The sequence below is a fragment of the Scomber scombrus genome, chromosome 16, assembly GCF_963691925.1.
Source record: "Scomber scombrus chromosome 16, fScoSco1.1, whole genome shotgun sequence".
Classification (NCBI taxonomy): Eukaryota; Metazoa; Chordata; class Actinopteri; order Scombriformes; family Scombridae; genus Scomber; species Scomber scombrus.
The window spans coordinates 16,593,812-16,606,330 of record NC_084985.1 but is presented as its reverse complement, the minus strand read 5'-3'; the positions used below and the strand labels follow the sequence as shown (position 1 = coordinate 16,606,330).

Below are 12,519 nucleotides of genomic sequence, written 5' to 3'. Positions count from 1 at the left end.
CTCTCTCTCTTCTGCAGGTAATGCAGGTGGTGAGGGAGCAGATCATGCGAGCACTGACTCTCAAGCCTAATTCCCTGGACCAGTTCAAGAGTCGCCTGCAGAACCTGAGCTACACAGAGATCCTGAAGATACGCCAGTCGGAGAGGATGAATCAGGAAGACTTCCAGTCCCGTCCCATCCTGTGAGTTAGCCAATCAGTGACCAGTATGATGATATTGTGCATGCAGGACATTTGTGATCAAACAAAAATCCAGAAATGCACCTGCACACACCTTTCAAAGGTTTATACTGATTGACTGAAGGGTCCCACAGGACCTTGTTGGGCAGGTGACAAAATGCTGAACTTAATGTGAATAATACCTCCAAAAACGTTACTCATGCATTCTGTAGCATGCTTTGCAGCCTCAGGCAAGCTACAATGTGGAAACTCTGACGACAATGAGATATAAAACATTTTCTGCTGCATCAGAGCAATTGCATTTGATTCCATGTCTCTGCTCACCAAAGGAAAAATAGCGATAAGTGATATTCCTGCAAATTTCTTGAAACTACATGTTCAAGTCGAAGACTCCAACAAGGACATAATTTGCACCTACTAAAAAAAGCTGTGGTCATTAGCATGAGTCTTAATTGTTTCTTGTTTTTTCCTTTTCCTCCTTTCCATTTGTCAACCAAATGCCAACTATTGGCCTAAAGCAGGTTGCAACTCGGTTCCCCTCCTGTGATTGAAAATATGCATTCAATTCAAATTGTCTGCAAATGGCATTCCCAGTGAATACTCCATTAATGACCCTCCAGCTCATTAAGCATGGGGAGCTGGTGTGTAATAGATCATTCATTGACTGATCATGGATGCAGGCCCTATAATGGAGAACATTGTTTTGTCCTGCCTGTATTTAATGGAGTAGCTAGCACTATTGAAAAATCGTTTCCCCAGGAGAGCTTGTCCCTTTGAACAGTAATCGATGCCGAGCCAAGGGCTTATTGAATCGATATTAGAAGGGTAGAGACCAAACTTTAGCAGCCAATTAATTCTTGTGGAGAAAGCAAAACAAAAGTGAAGGAAGTTGCAGACAAATTTACCTGAAAACACTTGTTCAACTACTGCTAATAGAGTTTTTAATTCAAGGTCCACTTTTTCTTGTTTAGAGTTTGTTTTAATTATATTCAGAATTGGCTTAAAGACACAATTATATCATGATAACTAATAACTAAAATTGTTTCCTGTATCCTTACAAAAAATAAGGCACGTACTACCCACAGCTGAATGCAACAAATTCACACCAAATTTCTTGCTGTTCATTCAGGATAAATAGGGAGTGAGTAATTGAAACTGGATAAGACAATGAAAATGAAAAAGCACAGTTTAACATTTCATCACAGCATTACTGTTGGGAAACACTGAGCGTCACAGACTGATTAGTCTCTCTCCAGCAGCGTGAGACTACCCGAAGATGGAATTTTCCTCTAATCAATACAGCACCGTCATGACTTGTAAACATAATGAGCTGAGTGTGTCAGACCACAGATTTAAATGAGCTACATTTACCTGCTACAATTGCTGCCAGTTGTCTGCTAGTAACTATTATAGTGAATAGTTCGTAGACATTTATAGAAGATGAAGAGGGACCATTATGGCTTCATATCAAAGCTTATTTTATGCTGTTATTTTGCTTAGGTAGTAAAAAGCTTCTTTTTTTTCTTTTTGAAATGTATAGTATAGTACATTATGTAGGATTTTTTATATTTATAAGTTGCTTATGCCAAAAAATATAAACAGCATCACATAAAAAAATTCATGAAGCAGGTTGATTCAGAACTGCCGAGGATACACTGTTAATGCAGAATTTAATTTTAAAGCATTCCCCAGAAAATTGAAATGAAAAATGGCTCAACTTAATTCATTATTGATTCCCTTTTCCACCTGTGCTTAGCAATATTTTACTGATATACCGGGTCGGCACTGTGCATTTCCAAAAGGCTTGAAATGGGTTTTTGTGCCACCTTTACATCAGAGGGCCTCACTTCTTTCATCCTTTGAACAGCTGATACCAACCAGAGTGCCTCCTTTTATAGAGGTCCACCAGTGCAACACCTCAGCACTTAAATCCAATTGTCTGTGATTTTCTGCATCTGGCGGAAAGAATCGGTTCAAATTGAAATAGGAGCTATTTTCTAAGAAGACTGTGTAGCCAGAAGTTATCTAAAACTCTCAGACAAAAGAAGTCTCACCTGTGTCAAGCTCAGTCAGAAGACTGATACATGAGCAGAGCTATTATCATCCAACCCTCCTGCAGTGAGCCACGCCTTCCCCACTAGCTGTTCTTTTAAAGGTGTCAGAGTGAATGTCCAACCACCGATCAATGTAATGACTGCAGTCACTGATGAAGCAAACTCACAGACAGGCAGAGAGACAGATGAAGGGGAACAAGAAGTGGATGCAACCTGAAGGAGACGAGGAAGAGAAAGGGAGGACAAAAATATGATCAAAAGGACCAGCACAGGGAATATAAAAGAAAATGTTGGAAATGCATCGCTTTTATGTGTGTAGAATGTGGAAGCCTGCGTATTTCTTGAAGGGAAAAAGAATAAAGAGGTAAATTGAAAGAGAAAGGACTCGACTATAATGGAGAGAAATAAAAGATGGGGAGATAATATACATAATTCATGTCGACTAGTGCTGTGTGCTTGGCATTCATATGCAACACAGACATACATGTAGATGCATGAATAAATGACAGCAATCCTAGCAGGAGTTGGACCAGTGTGCATGTGTATATCAGTGTGTTTTGGCGTGTTCTCTGTTCCCTCCTGACAGTCATAATCCAGGGGATTTTGTCAGTCAGATGAATATTGCACGCAGATAGAGAACCTGTGGGAATGTAATAGAATTCACTTGCAAGTAGTAGAGCATCTTGTGCCTGCTTGCCAGATTGGAAGGGTGTGGTTTACAGGATTTGGATATTTCTCTTGAACTAGTTCTGTGTGTGTCTACCTGTTTTTTTTAAGGGAGCTGAGGGAGAAGATCCAGCCAGAGATCATGGAGCTGATCAAACAACAGAGACTCAACAGGTTGTGTGACGGAACCTGCTTCAGGAAAATCAGTAGCCGCAGGAGGCAAGGTGAGACACACATGCACATACTCGCACATCACAGCTCCTTTAGCTTTGTCCACAAGAAGCATTTCCCTTCTTCTCTCTATCTGTCTGTTTGTTCTTCATCCCACCCTTTCAGCATACATGGCCTTATTCCCTTTGCGTTATGAAAATCAGGTAACATTTTATCACAGCAGATGTGTGAATCTGTGCACTGCTGTGGATTCGCTGACAAGATCTCTCATTCAAGTTTTCCTGGCTCTCTCAGACTTTGAGACAGAGACATATACAGAAGTCATATGTTGCCACTTTTATTCAACCGCATACAGAAGCATAGCACACATACTCACCCTCCTTTTACCCCTGCACACCCAGATATGCAAAGAAATACAAAGATGCACATGCATACTGACAAAAGCAGTTTAAACACACATTTATGCACACTCAGGATAAAATGTAGAAAAGGATTTGAGAAAATAAAGGAAACAATAACAAAAGAAGGCTGCTGGAGTGTGTAGTGAAAATGATAAAGCAGTTTATTTTTCTGCTATGAGATAACAGACGGCAACTGTTTTGTGTCAACATGAACCCCAAAAGCTTCAACACTTAAGGTATATTTAAACTGCTTACATTTAAGATTGTTAAGCACTCATCTGTGGCAGCATTTTAAGTTACATTTTTGGGAGGCAAAAAATGTGTGCATACCAACTTGAAATGCATATATTTAGATGCATTTTAACTCTCCTTTGATTTAATTGATGGTATATATTGATGATATTCTTTTCCAGTGAGTCAGCAAAAGAGGGAGGGAATAGGATAGAAAGTGAAAACCTAGGCGGCTAGCAGTGGTAGCGTTTAGCCTGTATAATATACTGCTCTTCAGTCAAAGAGGATTTAATCTTCATGATACCAAATCCCTTCACTCTTCTGTCCTCCCTCTTGCACTTTTCTTCACCTTGCTCTGTCACTTTCCTTCCTGGCTACACATGGAAATATGTAATAAAAAAAAATAAAAATAAAAAATAAAAAAGGTTCCGGGTTTGGTTTTGCCGCCATTGCATTACTGTCATCAGCTGCCCTACAGGAACTGTACTTCCAGTAAGTCAAATCAAATCGAGTGAAACTTGGAGGATTTTCCCCACTGACACCGATGTGTTCTGGCATTTTAAAGCCTGATCAAGATTTGTCTTGGCAGCTGTCGTCTAGATTTAGTTTAGATTCTACTTTGTTGTCATTGTGCAGAGTACGGGCATAAAGCCTATGAAATGCAGTTAGCATCCGACCAGAAATGCAAAAATACAGTGTTATTTACAAATGAGTGCAAGAAAGTGAGTTCTGCAGCATAAATGAGGCTACATCTTGCAGTATGCAGTGATGGACAGTGGAGAGTTGCAATGTATAAATATTACATGTAAATATTTTGAATATACAGCAAGGAAGTGGACAGAGTTAGAGAATAGTTTGTTTGAACGTTATACGTACATTTTGTTAAGTATGCACAGTGTAAACAACATATGCATAGTTGTTTGTATGTACAGGAAGATTATTTAATCAGTGTAGTGGTTCAGACTGTGCATGAATAGTGTAAATACATGTTCATCAAAGTACAGTAAACAGTGCAGTAATGAGTGCAACGATGCTATAGATATTGTTGAAGCTGGACTACCTTAAAAAAAAAGATAGGAGTGAGGGGGGAAAACAAGTATAACAAAGATCTTGCAGGGCAGATGGAAAGCATCACCCAGATTGAGTATCTGATCATCATTGCTGATTTTTGTTTGTCCAGCTTTTACGTAGCAGCTTTCTGTAAATAGTCTCACATGGTTATGAAGGCTTGTCAAAGGAATCAAGGACAAGTGCAGATATAGACGAGCACCAGCTGAACGCAGAAACAAAGCCATGAGCCTGTCAGAAACCGCAGACCCGCACGCTGCTGTATATAAAGCAGTTTGCGAGCCCCACTGGATTTAATTTAGCCCACTAGCCTGTAGGGTTACACCAGCTTTAATCTACTGCAACTGCACACTGTTTGTAGGCCAGTCCCCTGACTGCTACAAGCAAGCTGTATATTGGCTGTCTTTGCTTTTGAGGACATTTGAAGTAGCATGCTGTTTCTCCACAAAACTATTGCCTTATTTGCCATCCTTTCACCACTAACCTCTTTCATGGTTTCCCTTCCCTTGTTTCCCTTTTTCTGTTTTTGCAACCCTCTCCCTCCCTCCATCCCCCTCACTCTCATCTCCATTTCCTTTCACACATACATGTCTATCCTTGCCTCCATCACCTCTCCCAGCCTTTTTTTTTTTCATGCTGCCACTCACAATATAAACATGCATTGACACTGTGAAGCACACTTTGTCTTGCAGACCTCAGGCAAGCTGGGCAATAATAGAACAGGCTTTATAGCAAGCTTCATTTTCATTTAGTGTTGACATGAAAAGAGAGGATGCTGCATACATGACACTGAAACTTGGTTTATCGGCCACATGTTTTCTTTTGTCTTTGGTACATTGCTCAGACAAACTTTCACAATCCTTCTACTCTTGGATATGTGTCTTTTTTACATACATAAAAAGTTCTCCCCTGCTCCCTCTCTCCTCTCCCACTCAGCTTCTTGAACGACTATTTCAAAGTCCTTCAGCCTGCAGGGACTGAAGTACCTACATCAAATATTAATTTAGCTGACTTCAGTGCAGATGACTCCTCTTTCTACCTTCCAAAGTGCCAGTCTGCCCATTACAAGGGGATGTTTCTCTATAAAAGCCTAGGTTGATGGTGGTTTGAAGAAATAGTACTACCTGTTCAATCTTTTAAGTGTAGGTCACTAGCAGGTAACGGCATGTCTTGGGACTCGGGAAAGTGCAACTTGGGTAAATGCGACACTAAAGCAAAAATATATCATTCACACATGTTACAGTGGTTGAATCAAATGAAGAGACTGATATAGTTTTAAGTGATACAATAATGAAATGAAATCCAAGATGGAGAAACAGGATCTTCAGCCAAAGGAGAACATATGCGCTTGTATACACACACATGCGCGCACACACACACACATTTGACAGTTGATAGCATCTTCTCCCCAAACCCCCTCCTCTCATCACAGCCGCCACACACATCTCGATCTGCTCCCCGTGGACCGGTGCCACTCTGCACCAGCATGGCACCGCCAACTGTCTATTTTCAGCAATTAGGATTTGGACTGTGCCACACATGCACACACCAGCCAGACCTCCGCAGTCTGTTTGTTCCCGCTGACTGCCAGCTCAGCTCGGTGTACACCTTGGCAGGGAACCACTTAAGAACACCAGTCTGGCCACAGAGAGGCTGGCGATGGAGGCAGTGACCAAAATCTTTACACACACAGCTGGTAGTTACAGGCCTCCACTGCTGGAGGATTACTCATGTCATCAGCCAAGAGAAAAACACTCTCAACCTAAAACTGCGTATTCATAAAGTGACAGTGATGTCTCACTTCAATTGATACCAAGCTGCCTTTAAATGTCGGCTGTGTGTGTAAAAGTATTCAAAGGGCTTCTTAGTGCTTTCCTGCTTGATTGACTAATATTCTGCAGATGGTCCAATACAATGCCATTGACTACAACATTCAAAATGACCATAGAGTTTAATCAACATCTTTGGCACTGTCTCAACACCAAGCTTCATGTACCTGTAACTGATGAGTGTACAGGGGTTCCCACTTCTTTGTATTACAGTGAACATTTTAGGCACCATGGTGTTAAAACAGCTTTTGCTTTGCATGATGTGTGTAACAGAGGCGGTGGTCTGAATTTGTTGGTGGTCCTTTTTGTTGTTTGACTACATTGTAAATAGTCTTAATGATTTAAATTAAAAGCAAATGTTCAGTCACGTGGGGCCTTTGTTAAAGAAAACAATATTTCAAGGTGGAGCAGGTTGAAGTTAAGGCTCCACCTTTGTCTCATTTGAGCCAGAAAAACGTTTTTTTTTCCTTTTTTGCCCTTCACCTAGAGTGTTTATTGTTGTTGAATCATTGTTAAAATGATGAAGGCCAACTGTCTGTTTTATTGCCTGTGAAGAGCCCTCCCTCATACAGAGCATCATGGCCCATCTGTGGATTTTCCTCAAGGCTGTTTTTTTTTTTCCTTTTTTTTTTTTGTCACAGATTTTTTGCTGGGCTAATTTTCTCTCCTGTTGATGACTCATGAAATCCCATATGATGTCTTACACCAGCCACTGACTTATTTCCTAACTCATCTAAATCTGTCTCTGTCACCCTTTCCCTCCCTTCTCTCTTTCTTTGTCGTGGTGTTTTCTTCCAGATAAGTTTTGGTATTGTCGACTGTCTCCGAACCATAAAGTCCTGCACTATGGAGACCTGGAGGAGAGCCCTCAGGGGGAGGTGCCCCACGACTCTTTACAGGACAAATGTGAGTGAAATCATGGAGTTTTTTATTAGGTTTTTACCTACTAATGCAACACAATGTTTATTAGAATATGCATTTTCTAAAAGTCTACAACAAGGTATACACATAACCCCAATAACTTGTTTAGACAGTGACACACAACTGTCATTTATACTGACTGTTGGCTTCAAGAATCAGTGTTAATGTCAGATTTACTTGCACAGCAACAAATTTGGTTGGATTTAAACTTTTAATCACTTCAATAAACCAGCCACTGTTTGGGTTGACACAGTTTTCTCAGGGATGTTTTCATTGTTGTTGTTGTTGTTGTTATGAACTTACCCCTGTCCTCTCTGCAGTGCCTGTGGCTGATATCAAAGCTGTTATCACCGGCAAAGACTGTCCTCACATGAAGGAGAAGGGAGCCCTGAAGCAAAACAAGGTGTGTGTCTGTGTGTGTGTGTGTGTGTGTGTGTGTGTGTGTGTGCACAGGCGTATGTACATGTGCATACGTGTGGGTGGGTCGGTGTGTATCCATCTAGGCAAGAGAACTTGTTTCTATGTGTGTGAGAGTTGCATAACATGATGTCAGTTACATAATTTTGCTTTGGGAAATAAAACAATAACTTGCATCTCCGTGCTCGCCACAGGAGAGAAGAATCTATCGGTAGCATCGTGTGGAAATAAATCACAGAATAGTCCTTTAGCTGCACACACAAACCACACAAGAGCCACCAAGAACTTGCTGACATGTTTTCTTTGCTGTTTAAATTCAAATGTAATACATGGCCATGTACCTTTTTTCAGCCTTAACCAGGATGAAAGAGCCATCTCGTTTGAATCTGTGTACACACTGGCCCTTACTCTCCCGTGCTTTGCCTCTGCAAACCTTCACACCCCCCCCCCACACACACACACACCCACGGGACTCTGATATATTGGATCTTGGATAAATAGCCTTGAAGACAAAGGAGCACGCCTCCTCCCCGCTTTGTCTCCTTTATTACCTTGTCGATAAGCGCAGGTCTAGGAGAATGACCTAAGGGGGGTCTGTGGGCCGTCTAGCGGGCCTGTCCCAGCCTTGTGAATGAAAACACAAGCACATTTCATTACTCACTGTTACAAGGCCAGCCAAAGTCACCTCTACAGGGTTTACAGCAGAGCCAGCCTGAGGACCATTTGTGGGACACTGAGACAGAGGTGGGAAGGGTGAAAACGCAAGCAAAGTTTTAAGACTGTCTCCAAAAAATCACAAAGATGTATTAAGTTCTCAGGTATTCTCATTATTCCCAAACATTCATCATCATTTTCCAGATCTAATATATCTCCCATAAGTTTCTACTCAGGGCACATTTGTCTTGTTTGACAGATTCATCGCCTCAAGATGTGCATATTATTCAGAAAACAGGGGCACTGACCTGGAAGCTCAGTTTGCCTGTTATCTGAGCTGCATTTAACATCTCATTAGTGAGCTGCATCCCTCAGCTTTATGTAAATACAGAGAGAATTGTACAGATGACTGGAGGATATATGAGAAAAGTGGTTGATGGCATGCTCTGCACCCCCTGAATCTAAAGAACCGGCTCAGATTTGTGCAGTTATATTAAAATAAGGGGAAGATTGAATTAACCAGGATTTTAATGAAATCTCAATGATACATGAAGCTCCACAATAAGCAGCATTTAATTCATTCATGAACCAAAACACAGCCGTTGAAAGAGGTTTGAACAATGAACTTCATATCTGTTTTATAACATTAAATAAAGAGTGTAGCTGTGTCTTTATGGTTATCAATCTGAACTGCTAATGTACTGTGGTGAATGCACGCTTTTGATTTACATAATGTAGATTTGGCTGCAGTTATCTTTGGACTCTATGGAGATCTCAGTTGTATGTGTATACTCTACATCCTCATTCGTTTTGATGCAACTTTTTGTCTCTTTTTTTTTAGGTTTTTCCATCTCTATAACCTCATTAGAGGTATTAAATCCCTTAACAGCATTAGATTTATAAGGCTTTCAATAAAGAGTGTATACAGAGTAAGCTAATAGATACCCATTTTTACTTTTGTTACTGCTGTACCCTTTGTTTTGGAATTTCATAACTTATATTATATTTCCATTTCAGCATGAAAGCACATTTTCTTTCTCAATGTCTCCTGATCTGAGACAAATCCAACTACTGATCAGCATTTTTTTTAACCTCTCTCTCACACAATGCACCCCAGGCTGCAGTCCCACTTTCCGATTGTGTAATTATACCTGCCGCCTTAGTAAATCAGAGGCTAATTTCACGCAGATCGCAAGCATGCATATAATGACTTGCTTTCATGTATACAAATCTGGCTCTCTATGTCCCTGTTGTGCCCTCGTACTGCATTCAATACATCTTCCACAGCAGACAACAGTGAATTTTGAAGGAACACCCCTCAATCCCCAATTTTTTCGATATCTATTATCTAAAGGCAACCCAGGTATTTCTCTCTCTGTGTTCTCTCTCACTGGTGCTTGATGGGTTGATGTAACAGATGGTGACGAGACGTGAGGAGGAGAGGTAGATTGCATTGGTATGGCAGCCTTGTGCTGTAAATCTCACCTTTTTTAATCCGTCTTTTTCTCCTTGCACCCTTTTTTTTTCTTCTTTTACCTCTTACCACCCCACCTTCTCCTACTCTGTCTCTGCACCATTTTCTCTTCCTCACCTCTCCCTCTCTGTCCTTCACTCTGTCCTCTCTCCAGGAGGTGTTAGAGCTGGCCTTCTCTGTCCTCTACGAGTCCGACGAGTATTTAAACTTTATTGCTCCTGACAAGCATGAGGTAAGCCAACAGTAGCCGGCCCTGATGTTGACAGTGTCAGACAAATGCACATGTGTGAAGGCACAAAGACAAAAGTTGTTCCATTAGTGTATGAATATAGTATTAATGCAAGTGTTGAAGTCACATATTCTACCTGACATGGGTCAGAGTAGGATGGCCATGCTGCACACCTGCATTAACATGACTGGATATTACTAGTCAGCTGGCAGCGGCACATCTGATGAAAGAGTCCGTGATTATGAAGCATGAATGAAGCAACTGATGCTAATTAGCTAAGGCAACCTTGACCTCAATGCCTGAACCTAACGCTAAACTCCTTTAAGTAAAACAGAATCCATGTAAAGCTACACACTTTGAATATATAATTATTAATCGTTTTGTTGACCAAGCATTTGGTCTCAGCTACGTAAAAAACAATAACACTGGTTTAAAAGGAAAAGGTTAAAAGTGTGTGTAATTTGAATGATCAGCATTCAGACACCAAATACTTGTAATCAAGAGTGTGTGATATGCATACAATCCTCCATCACAGTATATGTCATTTTATATACATACATATATAGTACTGTAAAACGTGTTGTAATACTTTTTCTAGAAAATAAGTAAGAAGCTGTTGGTAGATCAAATATGTGGCATATGCAGCAAATGAATACTTGAAAAAATGAAGGTACTTATTCACAATGATGTGAAAAACCAATAAATCCAATAAGAATCCAATATTGCCATAAAACAGTCCTGCTCATTGATTTGCAGCATTGCCCACAATGGCCTAATACACTAAGTGATATTAAAGGAATAACTAGAACCATGGTAGATGTTGGCAGATGTACATTGTCTCATGGTGTGTATATATATATATATATATATATATATATATATATATATAAATAAATGGTATACATTTATGGTATGCTTAATCTGCTTATTTCTAGGATAGCAAATAACTTCAGAAGCTTCTGGTATAATATTACACAGATTGTTTTTCCTTTTTTGACGCAGAAGTTGGTATTTAGGACAAGCGAGAAGGAAGTGTCCCTGCTGTGTTTTTCCTGAGTCACAGTGTACACACACACACACACAAACACACGTGTTAGTTAGCTGCTTTTATGCCTGTGTGTCTGTATAACAGGTTCAATCTGTGTGCTGTCGGCAGCTTCCTTTCTCTAAGACGTATGAGTCAGAAAAAAAAGCTTAGTTAAGATTTTAGAAGTTTTGTGTCTTCTTTGTGCCAATAATGTTTTGTTTTAATTTTGGATCTACCTCTGTTGCTTCCTCTACAGTACTGCGTGTGGACAGATGGTCTAAACGCCCTCCTGGGTAAAGAGATGACCAGCGATTACACCAAATCTGACATGGACACCCTGCTCTCCATGGAGATGAAACTCCGCCTCTTGGATCTAGAGAACATCCAGATTCCCGAGGCCCCGCCCCCAATTCCCAAAGAACCTAGCAACTATGACTTTGTTTACGACTGTAACTAGACGAACGACCCACGAGCCCGGACCCAAGCCCACCCTAGCACCTGCTGTACTCACTGGACCAATCCCCTTTCTTACAAACTACAACAAAAATGAATCTAACCAATATAACATAAAAAATGAACTGTGATTAAAAGAAAAAAGGATTTATTGAGCCGTTTTCCTCTTGCTTCTCGCTAGACCTTTATAAGAGGGAAAACGGCGCATATTAATAGGCTCGCTGCACTTGAGGACTCGGGGTCTCGGGGTGCAGCTCTTCACACAGTACTCGCAGAGTCATCAGGTTGCCACAGAGAAGAGAAACCAGGAAGTATTTGTTTGGCCCGCCGTTGGTCATTCTGTGTCTTCTTCCTCGCTCTCCTCCTGTGTCTGAAAACTCACTTAACTTCTTCTTCTCGGCCAAGGCGCCAGCTGTCAGTTTGCTTGAAGATTGTTGTAGAGAAATGCTTAGAAATTCTATTTGATTCAGCTTCCTTGTTGTCCTTTTTATGTTTATTTTATTATTTTTCCTCAGGGCTATTGTGTGGGGAGGGATAAGTGCAGGGGTCGGGGAGGGAGGGGCGGTGATTTTTATGGTATGTTGTCAACTTCCCAGCGGTATTTCCTGTCACATTCTCACTCACAGTATTTGTGGCAGCTAAATGTTTCCTAAGAGACTGAAAAGAAGGTTGAAGTACACTTCCTGAAAATTGTCTCTTATATCCGCTCTGTCCTGCTTCACACATACTGAAGACTGTTAGAATAA

General features: G+C 40.7%; 1 protein-coding gene across 2 annotated transcripts in view; it reads left to right on the top strand.

Moving 5' to 3' along the window:
* Positions 1 to 12,312, top strand: part of elmo1 (engulfment and cell motility 1 (ced-12 homolog, C. elegans)) — a 101,281-nt gene extending 88,969 nt beyond the window's left edge. For both annotated transcript variants that reach the window (XM_062436595.1, XM_062436594.1), the window contains exons 17-22: positions 18 to 181; positions 3,010 to 3,122; positions 7,397 to 7,504; positions 7,840 to 7,922; positions 10,219 to 10,296; positions 11,577 to 12,312. In XM_062436595.1, coding sequence (XP_062292579.1) covers positions 18 to 181; positions 3,010 to 3,122; positions 7,397 to 7,504; positions 7,840 to 7,922; positions 10,219 to 10,296; positions 11,577 to 11,777 — 747 coding nt within the window. In that variant the 3' untranslated portion in view covers positions 11,778 to 12,312. The remainder of the gene's footprint in view (positions 1 to 17; positions 182 to 3,009; positions 3,123 to 7,396; positions 7,505 to 7,839; positions 7,923 to 10,218; positions 10,297 to 11,576) is intronic.
* Positions 12,313 to 12,519: the final 207 nt, after the last annotated feature.